Source organism: Dendropsophus ebraccatus, chromosome 7 (genome assembly GCF_027789765.1).
Source record: "Dendropsophus ebraccatus isolate aDenEbr1 chromosome 7, aDenEbr1.pat, whole genome shotgun sequence".
NCBI lineage: Eukaryota > Metazoa > Chordata > Amphibia > Anura > Hylidae > Dendropsophus > Dendropsophus ebraccatus.
Window position 1 is genome coordinate 96,333,592 of NC_091460.1, and position 22,237 is coordinate 96,355,828.

The window sequence follows — 22,237 nt, forward strand, 5'->3', positions numbered from 1 at the left end:
TAAAATCTTGTATCTTACCAAGTAAAGTCATATTTAGACTATCTGATAAATTTACAATTATAAACATAACAAGGATTATTAATTCAGCTTTAGCACCAACCATATTATACAATGGAAAAATTTAGATAATCTGAGGATTGAAATAGCCCTGCAAAAAAAAAAAACTCCAAGTATTTTCCAAGAATTCAATTGATATATTACAAAATTACTAAAATGTCCAGCAGCGCATAAGTAATTCTATATCTTGTGGTGATACCTGAAGGAACAATCTGTAGCCTTCCTGTTTTCCTTGCTATAGATGATAATAAAAGGGATCTCGCTGTGAAATAAAATTCAAAAGTTTGGCAATCCATTTTCTTCAATTACATGTCTATAATTCTGGATGATGCCAACATTAACATTCAGAGTGGGGTAATAAAAGTGATGTGTATGTACGATTAAATATTGTAACATTTTAATGCCACAAGTGAAATGTTAGGAAATATACAACAGCAGCAAAAAATCTGAGTTAGGGTATAAACCCACACACCGTATATGCAGCGTATTTACTGCTGCGATACGCAGCAAACACGCAGCAAACACGCAGCAAAAACGCAGCAGATTAGATCTAAATAACTGAACACAGCATCAAATCTGTACCAACAAATCTGCTGCGTATTTGCTGCGTATTTGTTGCGTATCTGCTGTGTATACGGTGTGTGGGTTTGTACCCTTAAGGGGATTTTGTTTTTCAAATCTGTTGGTATCAGAAAGTTATAAAGATTTGTAATTTACTTCGGTTTAAAAAAAATCTCCAGTCTTCCAGTACTTATTAGTTGCTTATGTCCTGCAGGAAGTGGTGTATTCTTTCCAGTCTGACACAGTGCTCTCTGCTGCCACCTCTGTCCATGTCAGGAACTGTCCAAAGCAGGAGAGGTTTTCTGTGGGGACATGCTACTGCTCTGGGCAGTTCCTGACATGGACAGAGGTGGCAGCAGAGAGCACTGTGTCAGACTGGAAAGAATACACCACTTCCTGCAGGACATACAGCAGCTGATAAGTACCAGAAAGCTTGAGTTTTAAAAAAATAAAAATAAAATAACTTACAAATCTGTATAACTTTCTGACAATTTTTTATTTGATAAAGTGTAGAAAGTGTAATTCTTGACATAAGATGAGTCAATTAAGGAACAACATAAAAAAGGTAAACAAATGGAAAAGTATGGCAAATTATAGAAATAGAAATAGAAATAGAAAAAAAATTTAGATGGCAAAAAAAAGTAGAAAGCTATGAAGAGATTTATTGCTCCTGATTAGTATCAGTGACCCTGACAGGTCCGGCAACACATCTGTCTGAAGTATGATCGGTTACAGAACTTAAACTTGAGCACCAAGGGACAGTACGCTACTTTGTTGACATCTTTACATTCTGTAAACAGCAAAGAAAAAGAGCATTAGAAACAGGAACAAACTGGTGAAAATTGTCTTTTTCTTAAAAGAATAGAAAATGCATATAGGAAGTATAGGCTGCAGTATAGGGAGGGATGAAGACAGGGTCACAGATAAAAAGGAAACAAAAAGTATGGATAAAAAACAGACAAAACATGTGGCTGCAACATATGTACAACCACTGCAAAAAAATAAGGAAACCAACCATCTGGACTGTCAGAAGGTCCAGCCTCACATTTGTTTTCACACTGCTGCATAGCAGGAGGGCGCACAGACTCTATGCATTCCACTGAAGGCTGTCCTATGTGGCTTACACACTGTACAGAACGTCTCTGTTGTCCATGTCCACATTGTGATGAACACTAAAGAATGAAAGGATTAAATAAATATCACAAAGAGTTCATTTTGGGAATGTTATGATTCTTTCTAGAGATGAGTGAACTTTTCTAAAGTTCGTTTCAGCAGGTTTGTAAATTTTTGGTGTAAAATTTGCTAACTTCCAAACCGAACATTAATGAACCACAATAAAACAGCTAAACAATTGCAGGCATTTAGCTGTTTTAGTGCAGTTCAGCTGTTCGCTCATCAATACTTACCTGTCCTTGCTCCCCTGGAGTCCTCAGTCTTTAGTCTCTGGTGTCCTCTGCAGTCAAAATCCTGCTCAAAGGACAGCTCTGTGGCCAGTGACTGGCCTCTTGTCTGGAGAGTGACAGCCCACTAAGCCAATCACTGGCTACAGTGCTGTCCCTCAGTTAGTGATTGGCTGAGCGGGATTTTGGCTGTGGGGGACACAAGAAAAACAGAAGAGGACACCGGGGGAGCGCAGACAGGTGAGTATTCCGTTATTTATTTTTGCACTGCTGCCATTTTATAAGAATTTTAAGCTTCCAATAATTAGTTAATTTAAAGAAGAAAATTTTTGCAAACTTTGCTCATCCCCAATAGTTTCATTCATACCTCAGCCCATTCGCCTGTCACCCAACGAGGCGGGGGACAACGTTGCAGTGTACACCTCATACTAGTTGCAGGCTTATCCTTTGCTTGGCATTGGGAGGGTGGCAGTGTGTTCTCATTGTCCCCTGACTTGCAAAGAACAACTCTGTGTCTTTGCCCAGGTCCGCAGCTTGGAGTACACTACAGGGAATAAGAATGTTCATCATATAACCAATTTCTATCCGTAAACCTTTTTCTCAATGCAGAAACTAATACACACCCAACTGATCTTTTCGTGTAATTCATCATAACAATAATTAAACCATATTAGTACTGCCATAAAAGTCAATAGTTTAAATCTAAAAATGCATTTAATAAATAGTTCCCCTATAATACACCCGTATTTAAAGCGTAACTGTCATTTCAGGGCCATTTTTCTGAAAACATTAAATATCAACAGTACAAGCGATTTTAGGAAACTCTGTAATAGGTTTTATGTACTAAAAGAGTTTCCTTCTGTACTGAAAAAGGAATCTCCCAGCCTCCCCCCTCACATCAAATGAAGCAGGATTTCTGTCTCCATTATGTGGCTATGGAGAGGGGGGGGGCTGTTAGGAGTGACTGAGCACGGAGGATTTCTGCACAGCACAACACCCTGCAATCTTCTCTCAGTAAGTTCATAGATAAGCACTGACCTTTCTGACACCTGAATTTAGCGTTTTAGGTGCCCAGAGAGTCTACAAACAGCTGACCTTCATGTCACCTCTTCCTGCTCCCTCATCTACCTCAGCCCCTCCCCCCTTCATAGGCTTACAATGGAGAGAGCAGAGCCCGTCTTCACTGGCTTCTCTGTAATGAAGACGTGTTTGCCTGATAATGCACAGATAAGAAGTCAGGGGGGGAGGCTGGGAGATTGCTTCTTGAGTACAAAAGGAGGCTTTTTTGGCTGATGAAACCTATTACAGAGTTTCTTAAAATCGCTTATACTACTGATTTCTGCAATAAAAAAAAACATGACAGTTACGCTTTAAGCAATATCATCAAATGTCAAAACACTGCAGTATAGTTGTATTAATTATTTGCTCAAGTCCCTAGGACTAAAAATGTAAGAAAACCCCATATATTTGGAACATGCAAAACACATCCATTTGCCCATTTATCATGTAAAATATAATAAGAAAAAAAAACCATTATTGCTATTGCTATAAATATTGCTATAAATATATTATTTATCCTGTATGGTGAATACAAGTGAAAATACTGGGTCAAAAATTCTATTTAGTGAAGAGCGAACTCCAGAAAAGTGTTGTTCAGCCACGTGGCCTAACCCGAATACTCAACTTTCAGCTCCCAGCGTCTGGAAAAATTGTTTGCAGCCCTAGGGTGTCCTGGTATACATGGATACAGCGTATGGCCTATGGCTGTATCAATGTTTTCCAGAAACTCCAACACTTTTCTGAAGTTTGCTCTACAGTATTTCTGTTACCTTTGGTCATATTATATTTTGATATGACTTAATATGATTAAAATACATGTATACATATATACAGTACCACACTGCATCTGGGAAATAATTTTTTGATAGAAAGAAACAACTAGATGAGGTTAGGATCCATTTACACAGAAAGATTATCTGACAGATTATCTGCCAAAGATTTGAAGACAAAGCCAGGAACAGACTATAAACAGAGATCAGGTCATAAAGGAAAGCCTGAGATTTCTTCTCTTTTCAAATCCATTCCTGGCTTTGGCTTCAAATCTTTGGCAGATAATCTGTCAGATAATCTTTCTGTGTAAATGGACCTTAATACTAGTTTATTTACATATATCAGCTGAAGAAGGTAATTTTTTATTAGGATAAGCATTTTTTATTCCATTAAAGGAAAAGTATCCACAGCGGAAAAGGTTTTCTATAGGGATTTGCTGCTGCTCTGGCCTGTCCCATGTTAAAATGACATTTCCTGCAGGACATACAGCAGCTGATAAATATGCGAAGATTTGAAATGATTAAATATGAGTAAATTACAAATCTATATACAGTAACTTTCTGACACCAGATGATTTGAAAGAAAAAGACTTTCGCTGGATAACCCCAGACTTTCGCTGGAGGCGGGCCGACCCTCCCTTAGTGGGCAGAAACTCCAGCCCCTCCATGACGTGACTCCATTAGAATTTATGGAACCCTATAGAGGGGCTAGGGTTTCCTCCCACTAAGGGTGGGTCAGCCAGCCTCCAGTGCATCAGACTGGGCCTGGTGGTACAGTCACTTTAATCCTAACGACATATGTAAATTAGCATGTTAGGAGCACTGGGGGTGGTCCTGGGGGTGTTATCTATTGTCCCCCTGGCTCTCCTCGACAATTCCTCGACCACTTTGTCACCTGGCTCCCTCATTTCTTATCCACAGAAGTTCCCACACTAATCCTGGAAACTTTAACATCCCCATCGATTCCCTAATCTACTGCCCCCCCCCCTCAGCTTCTTTCCCTAACCACCTTTTTCAGCCTCTCACAACTGACCAACTCTTCCACACACAAGGGTGGGAATTCGCTGGACCTGATCTTCTACAAATACTGTTCAGTTTCCAACTTTACAAATGGTCCATCAGAGCTATGGGCCCTTTTACACAGAAAGATTATCTGACAGATTATCTGCCAAAGATTTGAAGCCAAAGCCAGGAGTGGATTTGACAAGGAGAAATCTCAGGCTTTCCTGTATGACCTGATCTCTGATTATAGTCTGTTCCTGGTTTTGGCTTCAAATCTTTGGCAGATAATCTGTCAGATAATCTTTCTGTGTAAAAGGGCCTTTAGACTTCCTACAACAGGGGTGTCAAACTCAGGCCCTCCAGCTGTTTCAGAACTACAATTCCCACCATGCCTTGACAGCCAAAGCTAAAGCTTTAGATGTCCAGGCTGCCCTACTGCCCTACAATCCTCACTGTCCCCAATGTCATCCCAAACTTGCCCAAAAATGGCCACACAACTCTACTACAACACCCTGAAAACAACCCTAGACTCTGTAGCTCCCCCTACTCTCCGCACACCCTGCCACAGATGCCAGCAACCCTGGCACATGCCAGGAACTCGATTTCTTCAGCGATGCTCTAGGACTGCTGAACATCTGTGGAGAAAATCTAGAACCACAGCAGATTTCCTACACTACAAATTCTCTCTCAAATCCTCTGCCCTTCACCTTGCTAAACAAGCTCATTTCACCTCTCTAATTTCCTCACTCTCCAACAACCCAAAGTGCCTCTTTGATACCTCTTCTTAAGCCCAAGGTTCAGACACCCATCACTGACGTCTGTGCTGAAGACCAGGGTCTCCTACTTCAAATCTAAAATTGACACTACCCATTCTGGCATCAATTCCCAGCACCATAGATCCCATTCCCTCACCCACTTTCTCTTCACTCTCTGCTTTTCATCCAGTGACAGAGGAAGAAATCTCCAAGCTCCTTTTATCTCTAAACTCCTTGAATGTCTGGTCTATTCTCGCCTAACCCACTATCTCTCTGATAACTCTCTTCTCGACCCCCTACAATCCAGCTTCCGAACCCTTCACTCCAATGAAACCGCTCTCACCAAGGTGTCAATCGCCTATAGGAACTTTGCAATTCTATTCACCCCCAGTCCTCCTAGTCTGTAAGCTTGCGAGCAGGTCTCTAACTCCTTTTGTATATTTATTTACTTTCATAAATTTATTGTATAACGTAATATAAATATACCCTTTGTATTGTGGAAAAAACGCGCTGTGGAATCTGTTGGCGCTGATTATTAATAATATTATTATTATTATTATAATGCAGGAGGCAACTGGCGGGGTGAATGATGATCTAGGGGACCGAGGAACGCCCCCAGTGCTCCTAACATACTAATTTATATATGTCTTTAGGATTAAAGGTTGTGAAAATGACGGGATTTACAAGCCTCAGAAGAGCTGTGACGGCAAGAGGAGGTAAGGGGCTATTGGGAACTATCAGCTGGTTTGTCTGCATGAACTTGCTGATAGTTTTCTTTAAATGAATGAAAAAATCTGTATAATCTTAACATTAAACATACTACTACAATGCTTCCAAAAACAAGAAAACTATTGAACATTTATTAGTACCTCGGACCAGTCCAGTGCGACCCATTCTGGCGGGCATGCTTTGGTGTTGCATGGTTCCAGCATGGTGGGGCGAGGTGATGGACAGTTGCTATCATCCAGAGATTTTTCCTCCCCTGATGATACCTTTCGTTGGCAGATCACACTGCGAGTACGCACCCCGGAATTACAGCTTCGACTACATTCAGACCATAGACCTATTGCCCACCTAATAAAGAACCAATTGCAGTTATTGATGATGTACACACTGTTTAAACATGTCCCAAACCACAGATGGGTGCATGAGCATAAGAACAAATTCAGTTATGGCTTTGGGGAAGATACTTGAACTGATTAATATTGTTTCATATGTATATAAAAAAAAAATCTCGCCAATAGCACTGTGCTGGGAAATTCTCAGCTCTGTGAACTGTTATGTAAATTTTTCAATTATGAAAGTACTATAAATGAGTCCCTAAACTTCACCTTGTATGTATATTTTTTTTTAATTTGCGGACTGTTTTAAAGACAGGGATGGAGTCTTGTGTTGCTAACATGACTAAGGGAAAATATTTACAGTGAAAATTGTAAAAGTGGTTGTCTGGGTTTTGCCTATTTACAGGACACTGTGTGGCCACTCTTCGGTTTGGGGTGACTCTACAGGTCTGTCAATCAGTCGTTGCAGCAGGACCCCCTCATAGCCACTAATTGGCCGGGTGAGTGTGTGATTTCACAACCTGGAGGAGGTTCCATCATGGATGCAGTGTTTCAGGTTTTCCTTTTAGTCCAAAAATTTATGCAGATGACAACTTAAAATGGTAAAGGGTTACCTTCCGCCCCAAAAAACGGCTGATGGTGCTGAGGCACTTAAAACGTCTTGAAATGGACATTATATTGTTACAAGAGATGCATCTCGGGGAGGCAGACTTCATCCATATGCAGCATTTATGGGTAGGCAAGATGGTGGGTTCTCCCACTTTCAATGGCAAAGGAACCCCCTTTAGTGCATATACAGTACTTATGGCCCTAATGTTGGTCAAAAGGAATTTCTTGTGTCACTGAGAGACATCTATTTATTGGACCCTATGCCACAAAAAATAGTAGGAGGTGATTTTATTTTATAACATAATAGAAGATAGCCACCCTACTGATATGTCATGCTCCTCGTCACATACAAAAGACTCAATACATTCAGTGGGGGACATTTATGAAACTTCTTCCAGAGGTGTACACCAGGGAGAAGTTGCAGATTCCCCCCTTCTTCCTGGCGTATGTCTGCCGTACACCCCGCTCACCCGATGGGCGGGCTGGGGGAGCTTGGGGGGGGGGGCCTGACAAGGCGGGGAAGAGGCGTGGCCTCCTCCCGCTCCTCATTTATCATGATTTACGCTTGCTCACAGGCGCAAATCATAATCCAAATCTACACCTGCTGGAAGCAGGTGTAGATTAGTGTACACGGGGCGCAGATTCGGGCGCACGGCCGACTGGATTCACTAAGAGGCATGCGCCTCCTAGTGAATTGCCGGGGAAAGGGGTCCGGGCCTAATAAAAAACTGGCATACTTCATAAATCAACCCCAGCGTTTCTAACAGGAATGGGTGCATCTGACTCATGAAGGTGTCAACACCCGGAGAGGAGGGAATATACATATTCTTCACATGCACACCAGTCTTGGTCCAGGATCTATTACATGTTATTATCACAGCCTCTGATGACATGGGTGACAAGTATTGAAATTGGAGACTTTGTAATCTCTGACCATGTGCCAGTTATGTTAGAGCTTTGTGACTCTCAGATATGGGGCTCCAATATCCTTTGGAGCTTTCCCTCACAGCTGGCAATGGATGAATCTTTTAGAGAATTTTTTAAACTGTGGTTAGCGTATAATCCACAGCTCTTATGGAGTACAGCAAAGGCAGTAATCTGGGGACAGATCATCTATATCATAAAAATGAAAGTCTGTCTGTCTGTCTGTCTGTCCCAGATAGACTTCCAAACGCCTGAACCGTTTGACCCCAAATTTGGCACACAGATACATTGGGTGCCCGGGAAGGTTTTTGCAAAGGTCCCGTCCCCACCAGATGTACAGGAGGGGAGGGGGAAGAGCGGCGCCCCATAGAGATGAATGGGAAAATCTACACTGCAAACACAGGTGATATAATTAGCTGCAGCTGCCCAGCAGTTGGCAGTTGGGAGCCTTAGCAACCAATAGGATTACTACTTTCACAGGGAGCGGGAATTTGGTTGCTAGGGAAGCTGCCTTACAACAGATCCACAGAAATAACTGGTAGACCCCCTACTCCATCTATACAGTACATGTATACAGGACCCCCTACTCCATCTATACAGTACATGTATACAGGGACCCCTACTCCATCTATACAGTACATGTATATACAGGGCCCCCTACTCCATCTATACAGTACATGTATACAGGGCCCCCTACTCCATCTATACAGTACATGTATATACAGGACCCCCTACTCCATCTATACAGGTATACAGGGCCCCCTACTCCCCTACTCCATCTATACAGTACATGTATACAGGGCCCCCTACTCCATCTATACAGGTATACAGGACAGTATTACCAGCTGCTGCTGCCCTAAGCACTAAACCTGAAGACGCCCCATTCTCATTCACCAATTAGCATCAGGATAGGTAGGTAATAGCTCCAGACGTAACATTTAACACCGCCACACCAAGCCTGACCAATACCGCCACACTGTGACTGGATAACACTGCCATACCAGACCTGACCAATACAGCCAAACTGTAACTGGATAACACCGCCACACCAGACCTGACCAATACCACCATACTGTGACTGTATAACACTGCCATACCAGACCTGACCAATACGGCCACACTGTGACTGGATAACAGCGCTATACCAGACCTGACCAATACTGCCATACTATGACTGGATAACACCACTATACCAGACTTGACCAATACCGACACACTGTGACTGAATAACACTGCCATACCAGACCTGACCAATCCCGCCATACTGTGACTGAATAACACTGCTATACCAGACCTGACCAATACTGCCATACCCCCCCTCGAAAAGACACCAGATTTTTTGAACGGGAGGGTACTGCCCCTCTGCAAGGTGCTACCCTAGGCACCAAACCATGGGTGCCTGATGGTAAATATGACCCTGCAGGTATACAGGACACTACAGGTATACAGGACCCCAAAACTATACACTACAGGTGCACGGGACCTCCACCAACTATATACTAAAGGTATACAGGACCCCAAAACTATACACTACAGGTATACAGGACCTCCACCAACTATATACTTCAGGTATACAGGAACTCCACCAACTATATACTACAGGTATATAGGACCCCAAACTATACACTACAGGTATACAGGACCTCCACCAACTCTTTACTACAGGTATACAGGACCCGAAACTATACACTACGGGTTTACAGAAACACAAAACTATACACTACAGGTATACAGTACCCCCCACCAACTCTATACTACAGGTATACAGGACCCCAAACTATACACTACAGGACCCCAAAACTATACACTACAGGTATACAGGAACTCCACCAACTATATATTACAGGTATATAGGACCTCAAACTTTACACTACAGGTATACAGGACCTCCCCCAACTCTATACTACAAGTATACAGCACCTTTACCAACTCTATACTACAGGTATACAGGACCCCCAAACTTTACAATACAGGTATACAGGACCTCCACCAACTTCATACTACAGGTATACAGGACCCTCAAACTATACACTACAGGTATCCAGGACCCTCAAACTATAAACTACAGGTATACAAAACCTCCACCAACTATAAATTACAGGTATACAGCACCAACTATTTACTACAGGTATACATGACCCGCGAACTATACAGTACAGGTATACATGACCTTCACCAACTATACACTGCAGGTATACAGGACTTCCCAAACTATACAGTACAGGTATACAACCCCCCCAACTATACACTATTGGTATACAGGACCTCCCTCAACTATACACTACAGGTATACAGCCCCCCCTCAACTACACACTACAGGTATACAGGACTCCCCCAACTATACACTATAGGTATACAGCCCCCCCACCCCCCCACCTATGCACTACAGATATGCGGGACCCCTAAAAACTATACACTGTAGGTATACAGAACCCCTCCAACTATGCACTACAGGTATACACTAATTCCACTAATGAAACAATACTTTTAGATTGGCCTCCTGGGCACCTTAGAACAAAACTAATTAACACACTGACACTTTATACCCGGGCAGCGCCGAGTTAGGGTTAGCTTTGAGCTCATGACCTCTAATATAGTGTATAAAACAGCCAAAGCACACTAAGGCCTCATGCACACATTCAGTATTTTGTTCTGGTCCTGAAACAACCCGTGAGAAATTGTGGATTGGACATCCGTATTCCATCCGTTGCTGGACCAGACTTCAGAAGGGTGAGAGGTGTCTAATATGCATGCTGCTTAGTGAATCCCTGTGGAAATCGCGGATCTCACAGCACAGAGAGCTACAGCGTGTGTAGGAAAAGATGCAGAGATTTGCTACTTACACAGCCCTATGGCTCTCTGATGCGATCTCCTTCTTGTCCTGTGCCGATCTCTCTCTCTCTGCCATTCATTCACTGCTCAGTAACTCTTAATTGATTCATTCATACTTTTCCTTACCACATTGTAAACACCAATTTATTATGCTTATTGGTAATGATGAGTGACAGCTGGGCTACAAACGTACAATAGCTGTCCTGTCAGTGTAGACAACTATGGCAGCATTAACATTAAAGACTGAATCCCATAGAAAACCATTAGGACAGATAGAGTTGCCCAGCTGTCACTCATCATTACCAATTAGCACAATAAATTGGTGTTTACAATGTGGTTAGGAAAAGTATGAATGAATCAATTAGAGTTACTGAGCAGTGAAGGAATGGCAGAGAGAGAGAGATCGGCACAGGACAAGAAGGAGATCGCATCAGAGAGCCATAGGGCTGTGTAAGTAGCAAATCTCTGCATTTCCTACACAATGTTAGGCTCAAGGCTCTGTGGTAAGATAAGACAATAGTTTGGGAGAAAAATTAAGGTGTTTGTAGGAACAGATCTAGACATATTCAGGTGATCATTGCTATTTGCTACTTCTGACGATCACCTGATGAGTAATGTTCACAAAGAAAAAACATCTTAATTTTTCTCCCAAACTATTGTCTTATCTTACCACAGAGCCTTGTCCTAACATTGTGTAGAAAAAAGATGCAGAGATTTCCTACTTACACAGCCCTATGGCTCTCTGATGCGATCTCCTTCTTGTCCTGTGCCGATCTCTCTCTCTCTGCCATTCATTCACTGCTCAGTAACTCTTAGGGTGCGTTTACACAAAAAGATTTATCTGACAGATTTTGGAAGCCAAAGCCAGGAATGGATTTGAAAAAAGGAGAAATCTCAGTATTTCCTTTATGACCTGTTCCCTGTTTATAGTCTGCTCCTGGTTTTGGCTTCAAAGATCTGTCAGATAAATCTGCCTGTGTAAACGCACCATTAATTGATTCATTCACACTTTTCCTAACCACATTGTAAACACCAATTTATTGTGCTAATTGGTAATGATGAGTGACAGCTGGGCTACTCTATCTGTCCTAATGGTTTTCTATGGGGTTCAGTCTTTAATGTTAATGCTGCCCTGCCATAGTGGTCTACACTGACAGGACAGCTATTGTACGTTTGTAGCCCAGCTGTCACTCATCATTACCAATTAGCACAATAAATTGGTGTTTACAATGTGGTTAGGAAAAGTATGAATGAATCAATTAAGAGTTACTGAGCAGTGAATGAATGGCAGAGAGAGAGAGATCGGCACAGGACAAGAAGGAGATCGCATCAGAGAGCCATAGGGCTGTGTTAGTAGCAAATCTCTGCATCTTTTCCTACACAATGTTAGGACAAGGCTCTGTGGTAAGATAAGACAATAGTTTGGGAGAAAAATTAAGGTTTTTTTTTCTTTGAGAACAGATTTACATATTCCCACACATAATAAACACCTTTAGTTTTCTCCAAAAATATTCACAGACGTTTTACATGATTTCAGGCACCGGGGGTTGTCTAAGGTGCTGGGAACAGCTTTCATGCAGTACTGGTGGTTGGGGAAATATTAGGTCTGCATATGGGACTGACATCTACTACATTGTCTGATATCACTGTGTCACTGTGGTGTTACATAGGACTGCAGGTGACAGCAAGAATGTGGCAATACAGTGGAGTAGTTGATGGCAGAAGTTACAAAAGTTAGGGAGGTGCAGCTCACTATCAGGAAGATCGTTCCTGGAACTGTGTCATCATTGAAAGGGTGAGAGGTGCCACCGGCAGTGTTTTTTCCAACTATCTCTCCCCAGATCTTAGAGCAGGCACCCTGGTCTTCAGCTTGTGGAGTACTACAGATCCCAGCTCTCTGATTATATAATCACCAACACTGCTGGAATTCTGCTACAATCGGCACACCATACTGTAACTAGGATTCTGCTACAATCGGCACACGATACTGTAACTAGGATTCTGCTACAATCGGCACACGATACTGTAACTAGGATTCTGCGACAATCGGCACACGATGTGCAGCAACAGAGATCCGGAGAACTAAAGATCCCAGCACTTCTATAAACTGCTGTACAAATAGGAGCATGAGTTATCCATATTTTTTTACGGAAATACGGATGCCAAACATGTTGCAATCCGCAAACAATCCGTAGACAATTGATGTCAATGAGAGCATCCGTAAATAAATCAGGGTCCGCACCGGGTCCGTACTAGGACATGTCCTTTTTTTTTTCAGGATTGATTTTCATCCATTTCTGCTACTGATAGTGTGAATAGGACAATGGACATCAATGTGCACTAACTCGGATCCGTAATTACGGATCCGTAAATTACGGGACGTGTGAATAAGGCCTAAGAACATTGGTTGGAGCAAAGGGAAAATGATTTCTTTTGCATCAAGAAGCAAGGCTGTTTCGTTTTGGAAATAAGTCAGGCACACTGCTGGCCAATATGGCCAAGGGCAGCACCGGCCATCAATTATAGCATAATGCTACGTTCACACATTTTTTTCAGCTCCATTTTAGTGTAAAATAACGGACGTCATTTAGTCGTCCTGCCTTCCCTTAGTGCAATGACGGCTGTTGGGGTTACTAATTGGCCTTTGGGTGTGACTTAATTGAAAAGTCCATTGAATTTAATAGTAAAAATGGAGAAAGAACAGTGACAAAAGGAAAACTGTGTGAACAACTAATACAAAATGTTCGCTGTTTGCAAAAGACATCCAAAAATAATTGTCATGATAAAAATATCCGTTATTCAATACATTGTGTGCGTTGGACGTCCGTCTTTTCATTAACTTTATTCATTGAATAGCGGCCGCAGAGAATCTGTCAGCTCTGGCCGCATGCTCCAATGTGTGCAGCGGAGAATCATCAGTGAAAAGTGAAGATCATCCAGCCGGTACTGCAATACTGTCCAGAATGTCTCCCTGAGGTTAACCAGCTCCCTGTTGCATGCACTTACTAGTCATTGCTCCCACTAGCCAGAAACCTACTCCACACTGATGAGGGGCAAAAACCCTGAAACAGCTGTCTGTGGATGGATACCTTGCTTAGGTGGTTTCCTTAATTGGAGACATTCCTTGGCTTGGTTGTTCCTTCCCGGAGGAAGGTCTGGCTAGTTCACTGACATCTAGACACGTGATAGTGTCTCTGCAGTGTTTTTTTGCATATTTGATTTTCCAGGCTGCAATGTTCTAGAATACACTGACGTTGAGACACATGATAGTGTCTCTGCGGTGTTTTAGTTGATCTCCCGGAGGAAGGTCTGGCTAGTTCACTGACGTCGAGACACGTGATGGTGTCTCTGCAGTGTTCTTTTGCATACAGAACAGCCAGTGTCTTATGCCATGTGAACATAACCTAAAGGACAGGGTGATGAAAAGTGATGGAAATTGTTACTCACTCAGGAGGACAAGGCTCAGTGTTACATAGACGCTGCCTTTCATGTATTTTCTCTTGTGCATCACACATATCATCAGACACAGCAGATCCATCTGACAGTCTTTTGCAAACAACATGCTGCATTTGCACCCCTGAAAAAAAAATTATGTTGGCAATATTGATTAAACTAGTACATATAGGGGGAGAATGATCAAAATTTGTGCAGAGGAACAGCAAAGCAGGTTTTTAAGGCAAACAATCAGATTCCAGCTTTCCCTGGAAACTGCAACCGCATTGGTTATTATGGGCAATTTCTCCACTGTTCCATTACACAAGGTTTGGCAAATTTCTTACTTTGAGCTTGTTCTTTAGCATACCTCCAGCACATAGAGCAGAGCACTTAGTCCATGATGAGAGATGCCAGCTGTAACCACTCTGTGTATTTCTATTGATGGGAGCATTAAACTTGTAGCGAATACCAGATAGTTCCTCTCTCATCACAACCTGGAAGAAATATGGTTTATCTGGTGTATTTAATGTTCTGGACTAAGGCCCCGTGCACACAGAGCAAGAGCGGTGGAATTCTTGAGCGGAATTGTCTGCCCCGGAATGCCGCCAGCCTCCGTGTCAAAATGACACTCTATGGGAGCCTCCTATAGAGTGTCATTATGACACAGAGGCTTGCAGCATTCCACAGCGGACAATTCCGCTGCTCTTGCTCTGTGTGCCAGGGCCTTAAGACTGGCTCACAGTTGTGTGGCTATGTAACTTTGAGTGAATGTTCACAGCCTATTCATTGCAGACATTTTTGTGAATCATCTTAAAGGGGTTATCCAGCGCTACAAAAACATGGCCACTTTCCCCCTACTGTTGTCTCCAGTTTGGGCGGGGTTTTGAAACTCAGTTCCATTGAAGTAAATGGAGCTTAATTGCAAACTGCACCTGAACTGGAGACAACAGTAGGGGGAAAAGTGGCCATGTTTTTGTAGCGCTGGATAACCCTTTTAAAGGAAAAGTCTGGCAAAATTTTTTATTAAAGTATTGTATTGCTCCCCCAAAAGTTATACAAATCACCAATACACACTTATTACGGGAAATGCGCATAAAGGGCTTTTTGCCCTGCACTTACTGCTGTATCAAGGCTTCACTTCCTGGTTTAAATGGTGATGTCACGACCCAACTCCCAGAGCTGTGCGGGCTGTGGCTGCTGGAGAGGGAAAGCACTTTATGTGTATTTTCCATAATAAGTGTATAGTGGTGATTTGTAACTTTTGGGGGCCAATACTTGATTTTAATTTTTTGATGGACTTCTCCTTTAAGAATTGTTTCTGCAGAGCATGGATTGTACTATATGCATTCAGAGGTAAATACATCTGCAATAAATCTGCCAGGTATGAACATACAGGGAAGAGTAGAACAAGTTATTTAAAATATGAAAACTAGTCCCACAATTAACACCTGTCTCTGGATACAACAAATAATTTCTTACCATGAGAATTAGTGTTACATTAATGGGCCCTAAAGCTTCAACTGACTCTGGTTCATCCTGTGGTCTCCTATAATAGAACACGGTCCCAGCAGCATCAAATTTCTTTGGTGTATCTGGTAGAAGCTTTCCATTAATAAGGTATTCACCCCCATCGTCTGTTTTCAGGGCTACGATAAAGTATAAATATGTACAGTAATTGTCATCATTAGCTATATAAAACATATAGTGTGATTGTGATGTTGGCAGCCATCAGAGCATTATCAATTCTTTATTTCCTACTTGGGGTAATGCATACTAGGTTAGGCTAACAATTAAATAAACTGTTAATACATTACCTCTCCACGCTCCCAGTCTTCTCCTGCCCTCTGTTCGCTTCCTGGCACCGCAGCTGCAGCTTTAGAGCGGTCTTTGAGCTGTCAGGCCGCTCAGCCAAGGCTGCGGTACCACTAATGATGTCCGTGCAGCCCTTGGTAAACAATTATCAAGGCGTGTTATAGGATCAGTTAACAAGCAACGGTCTAGCAGATCTAGCAGTCTAATGCTGCATTTACATGTAACGATTATCGTGCGAATTTGCGCAATAACGATCGAATTCTAACGATAATCGTACGTGTAAACGCAGCGAACAACCAAACGATGATCAAATCGTCGTTCGCAAAAAATTCGCAGATCATTCCGGGTAAACAGTCGCGATAGTCCGGCCGCCCACCGCCCCGCCCGGCCCCCTGCTCGCAGCCCGGCCCCCCACTCATCCGCAGCCCCCTGCGCCAGCTCGATCGCCACCTCCGCCACCGCCGCCACTCTGATTGCCGCCGCCACCGCTCCGATCGCCATCAGTGCTGCCTTGCATTGATTGGCTGAAGAGGGGAGCCGGGAATTTCAAACGGCTCCTCTTCAGCCAATCAGTGCTGCCTTGCATTGATTGGCTGAAGAGGGGAGCCGGGAATTTCAAACAGCTCCTCTTCAGCCAATCAGTGCTGCCTTGCATTGATTGGCTGAAGAGGGGAGCCGGGAATTTCAAACGGCTCCTCTTTAGCCAATCAGTGCTGAAGAGGAGCACTGATTGGCTGAAGAGGAGGCGTTTGAAATTCCCGACTCCCCTCTTCAGCCAATCAGTGCACTGAAGAGCGGAGCCGGGGATGTTGGAAGACCTGCTACGCGGAGCAGGTAAAGTATGCTCGCGGGCCGGCGGGGGCGATCGGAGCAGCGGCGGCGGGGGGGTGGCGATCAGAGCGGCAGGGGGGGTGGCGATCGGAGGGGCGGCGGGGGGGTGGCGATCGGAGCGGCGGCGGCGGTGGCGATTGGAGCGGCACAGGGGGCTGCGGTTGACCGTGGGGCCGGGCTGCGGATGAGCGGGGGACCGGGCTGCGAGCGGGGGGCTGGGCTGCGGGCGGGCTGGGCTGTGGGCGCTCAATCGCAAAACGATCACAAAACGATTTTTCTGTACGACATATCGTACCGTCTAAACGCTGATCGTTATGAAAAAATCGTTACTCCGACATTGTTAATCGTACGATCGGGCCAATTATCGTTTCGTGTACCATAAGTGGACAGTTTGGGCTTTGCCGTTTGATTGGCATTACCAGGCTTCATCATATTTTTGTTGTCATTAACAATCTGATTCCCGGCAGTGCTAACTAATAAATTATATGGGTACCAAAATATCAGTAATACAAACTATGGAACATTAAAAAGTTATGCGGCAACACATTAAATCATTATTTTTATCATAACGTGTTTATTGTGAAAAACTGTATACATATTTGATATTGCCACATATTAACATAACGTTATTTATTTTATTTATAATGCAAGTTGCACAGCCCAGAAAATTGCTCAGCAACTGTTATGTTTCCATATTCACAACCTAAAAGAATAAAAGCAATTAAGTAGTCTCTGGCTTATAGGCAGTGGCGTTTTTTGGCACCAAGCACCCCAAGCGATTGCTTGGGGCCCCCAACATCCAAGGGGGCCCCCACGCCCCGCTCTTGTGCTCAAGACGGCTGGACAGGGCCGCTGCCCCGCTCGCTGCTGCCATCTGAACTGTAACTATGAGCACTCGTAATGAGCGCTCACAGTTACATGCAGCAGCACTGACAGGGCGGGAGCCATTGGCTCCCTTTCTGTCAGTCACTCTTGTGGCTGCAGAAAGTGTTTTCCCTGCGGTCACAAGTGGCCGCTTTGTCCTTGTGGTGCCGGCTCTCCAGTGACATCACTGGAGCATCGGCGCCAGGACAATGGGAGTGCGGCCTCTTGTGATCGCAGGGAAAACCCTTCCTGCGGCCACAAGAGTGAGGAGAAGAGGAGAGGCCCGGACCCAGGTGAGTATAAGTGTTTGTTTTATTGTGTTATATACTATATGGGAGGGGGAGCACACAGGAGTCTGTTTATCTGGGGGAGCGCACATCGGGGGTCTATATAAATGGGGGGAGCACACAGGGGGGCTATATATAACTGGGGGAGCACACAGTGGGCTATAGACTACTGGGGCTTCACAGAGGGGTCTATATACTACTAGGGGCAGCACACAGGGGGTCTATATACTACTTGGGGCAGCAGAATGGGGTCTATATACAACTTGGAGAGCACACAGGAGGTTTATATCCAAGTGGGGGAGCACACGGGGGGCTATATACTACTGGGGGAGCACATAGGGGGTCTATATACTACTGGTGGAGCACACAGGGGTCTATATACTACTGGTTGGGCACACAGGGGGTCTATATACTACTGGAAGAACATACAGGGGGTCTATATACTGCTGGGGGCAGCACACAGGGGGTCTATATATAACTGGGGGAACACACAGGGGTCTGCATACTACTGGGGCAGCACACAAGGGGTCTATATAATACTGGTGGGGCACACAGGGGGTCTATATACTACTGGGGGAACCACACAGAGGGTTTATATACAACTGGAGGAGCACACAGGGGTCTATATCCAAGTGGGGAAGAACACAGGAGGTCTATATTCAAGTGGGGGAGCACACAGGGGGGCTAAATACCCCTGAAGGAGCACACAGGGGGGCTATATACTAGTGGGGGAGCACACAGGGGGTATATACAACTGGGGGCAGCACACAGTGGGTATATACGACTGGGGGCAGCACACAGGGGGTCTATATACAACTGGGGCAGCACACAGGAGGTCTATATACTTCTGGGGGAGAACACGGGGGGGGGGCTATATATAACTGGGGGAACACACAGGGGTCTATATACTACTGGGGGAAGCACACAAGGGGTATATACTACTGGGGGGTAGGACACAAGGGGTATATACTATTGGGGGCAGCACACGAGGAGTATATATTACTGGCGGTAGTGCACAAGGGGTATATACTACTGGGGGAAGCACACAGCGGTCTATTGTTGTGGAGCGTGTGTTGAGGGGGGGCCCAGACATAACTTCGCTTGGGGCCCCAGAAATGCCAAGACCGCCCCTGCTTATAGGAGGGTGGGAATTACCGAGTGGCAGCAGTATCTATGCCCAGAGCAAAAGGGGTTTTCTTAATTAGGTAACTCATTTAAAGCTACCATTCTGCCTTAAAGGGAACCAATGACCTCTCTGAGGGATAGTGAGTTGGGCACAGTAACTTACAGCTGCCGGATACAGCCCTCTAACATTGGGGTGATAATTTAAAATTTTTTAACTCTAATTGCCCCTTCTGGTGCCAGGTAACTAGGCATGAGGGTGGTGCCTCTGTGACATGTGGTCACAATGTTTCTGCCCTCTTCCCAACCCCTCTCACTTGACTGGCAGCCTGAGCAATTGGCTTTGCAATAAGTTCCAAGAAGTTTGACTTTTACTTCATTGATCTCTTTATACTTAGTTTACTCACCCAGGTAGTTTTTTGACATATTAAATTGGCGAATGTCAATGTGGACAGAACCTTTGGGAATCCAGATTACCTCCTCAGATCCTTGAGAAATGGGGGAAGGAAAGAGGGGGAATAAGCTGTAAGAGAGATGTTGAACAAAACACTCAATCCTGTAAACACATCATCCCATCCATACACCCGGGTGAATTCTAAATCTTCCACATCACAAACAGAAATGAGCAAATAGTGAAATATTCGATTCGATTTGATTCTATTCGAATAGCTCCCGATATTCGACTATTGGATCAAATATTGAATCCCATATACCAAGTCCAAGACATCTTTAGAAAGTGATGCAAACACCTCTGGAATGCATCTGGAAAAGCAGGGAATCAGTATTACAGAGATCGGTATTACCAGGGCTATATAGAAAAAATGGAAATGGATCCCAAAGCTCCGATAAAATGTAGAAAATTTATTGGAACATAAATAAAAAATAACAAAGTGATAAAAATCGTGCCGACGCGTTTCGGGTATAACCCTTAATCATGGCAAGTTACAAATGATAAAGTCAACATTTATATATGGTACATGGTAATTGGCACTGAACAAAGAACATCCCACACAGTGGGAGGAGAGAAGCAATGTCAGGTGTGTTCACTACATCATGAAACAAAGAGACCCTGGGCTGAATTCACACACACTGGGGAATGAGAAACAGTAACAGGTGTAATCACTACATCGTTGAACAGAAAAACCCTGGGCTGAATTCACACACACTGGGTGATGAGAAGCAATAACAGGTGTGATCACTACATCATGGGACAGAGAAACCTAGGGCTGAATTCACACACACTAGGGGATAAAAAACAGTAACAGGTGTAATCACTACATCATGGGACAGAAAAACCCTGGGCAGAATTTACACACACTGGGTGATAAAAAACAGTAACAGGTGTAATCACTACATCATAGGACATCATATTTATGTTCCAATAAATTTTCTACATTTTATCGGAGCTGTGGGATCCATTTCCATTTTTTCTATATTACCTTGCCGGGGTACGGCCCGAGTATTTTCCATGTGCTCCTTTCTGGGACGCTGATGGTGCAAGAGATACCAGCATTATGGGGGTGAGCTGACAAACTTGCTCTGTTGTGAATTACCAGGGTTAGCGATCCCCGGCAATAATGCCGATTCCTGTACTGGTTAATGTTTAATTAATAAAACAAAGTTTAGTTCTAAAATAGTTATTTTCGTTGTTCAATAGCTTAATTAAAACAAATCCATGCTTTTGCATTTAAATATACAGTTAATAAAAAAAATATATATATAAATAAATGTATATATATGTATATTTATTTATTTACAGTATATTTAATTGCAAAAGTATGTATTCCTTTTTAATTAAGCTATTGAACAACGAAAATAACTTTATTAGAACGAAAATGTGTTTTATTAAATAAATATTAACTACTACAGGAAGCTCTATTGCTGGCAATACCTATTGCCGGTAATACAGCTGAATGTGCTAATTAATACTTTACTTTAATTAAAACAGCAAATGTTTCTTCTAATGATTCTATTTTTTTTATCACAATAGCAACATTAGAAGAAACATTTTGATTTATATGTTCGCTCAGCTGATTGGCTGAGCGGACATATAAAGAGCCTGTCCTGTCAAACTAAGCTCAGTTTGCCGGGGACCGGCGAAGAGAGAAAATAGAAGAGAGAAGATAGAACACATCGGAGGGTGAGCAGAAAGCTCTCCCCCCCTGCACTACACCCATCCCAGCAAGGAAGGGGGGTCACTTAGCTCCCTCCTTGCTGGTGTGGGTGGAGTCTAATCTGTAAAGATGCTGCATACTGTAAGGTGCACAACACCGCTCACAATGATGGGTGTTGTGCTCCTGTTTGTGTGTTTTTTTGTTTCTCCCTTTTTGTTTTTCAGATATCGGTATCCTGTGGATTACGGCGGATTCAATGGACTACGTCGATGACCAGCGGTTGTTGGGATTTTTTCTTTTAATAAAATGGTCAACAAGGGGTGTGGGGTGTTTTTATTTGAATAAAAAATATTTTTCACTTGTGTTGTGTCTTTATTTCTTTACTATATAGACTTAGTAGTGGAAGCCGTCTAATAGATGGAATCCATTACTAAGTCTGGGCTTAGTGTTAGCTGGTTAACACTAACACTAACCCCCCCATTATTACCCCAGTACCCAATGCCACCAGGGGTACTGGGAAGAGCCGGGTGCCAGTGGTCCTGGAGCGTCAAAATTGGCGCTCCTGGACTGGGCGGCAGCAAGCTGGTAATATTAAGGCTGGGGAGGGCCAAAAACAATGGCCCTTCCTACCCTGGTGTTACTAGGCTGCTGTTGCTTGGTTTGTAACCCAGCTGGTTATGAAAATAGGGGGAACCCTACACGTTTTTATTTAATTATTTATTTATTTTAAAAAACAAACGTG

General features: G+C 43.4%; 1 protein-coding gene across 2 annotated transcripts in view; it reads right to left on the reverse strand.

Moving 5' to 3' along the window:
- Positions 1–1,022: 1,022 nt before the first annotated feature.
- ADAMTS10 (ADAM metallopeptidase with thrombospondin type 1 motif 10) overlaps positions 1,023–22,237 on the reverse strand; it is a 143,669-nt gene continuing 122,454 nt past the window's right edge. For both annotated transcript variants that reach the window (XM_069976650.1, XM_069976648.1), the window contains exons 18-25: positions 19,789–19,869; positions 15,945–16,111; positions 14,833–14,959; positions 14,478–14,607; positions 6,474–6,678; positions 2,386–2,562; positions 1,634–1,790; positions 1,023–1,408 (exon numbers count right to left, since the gene is read on the reverse strand). In XM_069976650.1, coding sequence (XP_069832751.1) covers positions 1,299–1,408; positions 1,634–1,790; positions 2,386–2,562; positions 6,474–6,678; positions 14,478–14,607; positions 14,833–14,959; positions 15,945–16,111; positions 19,789–19,869 — 1,154 coding nt within the window. In that variant the 3' untranslated portion in view covers positions 1,023–1,298. The remainder of the gene's footprint in view (positions 1,409–1,633; positions 1,791–2,385; positions 2,563–6,473; positions 6,679–14,477; positions 14,608–14,832; positions 14,960–15,944; positions 16,112–19,788; positions 19,870–22,237) is intronic.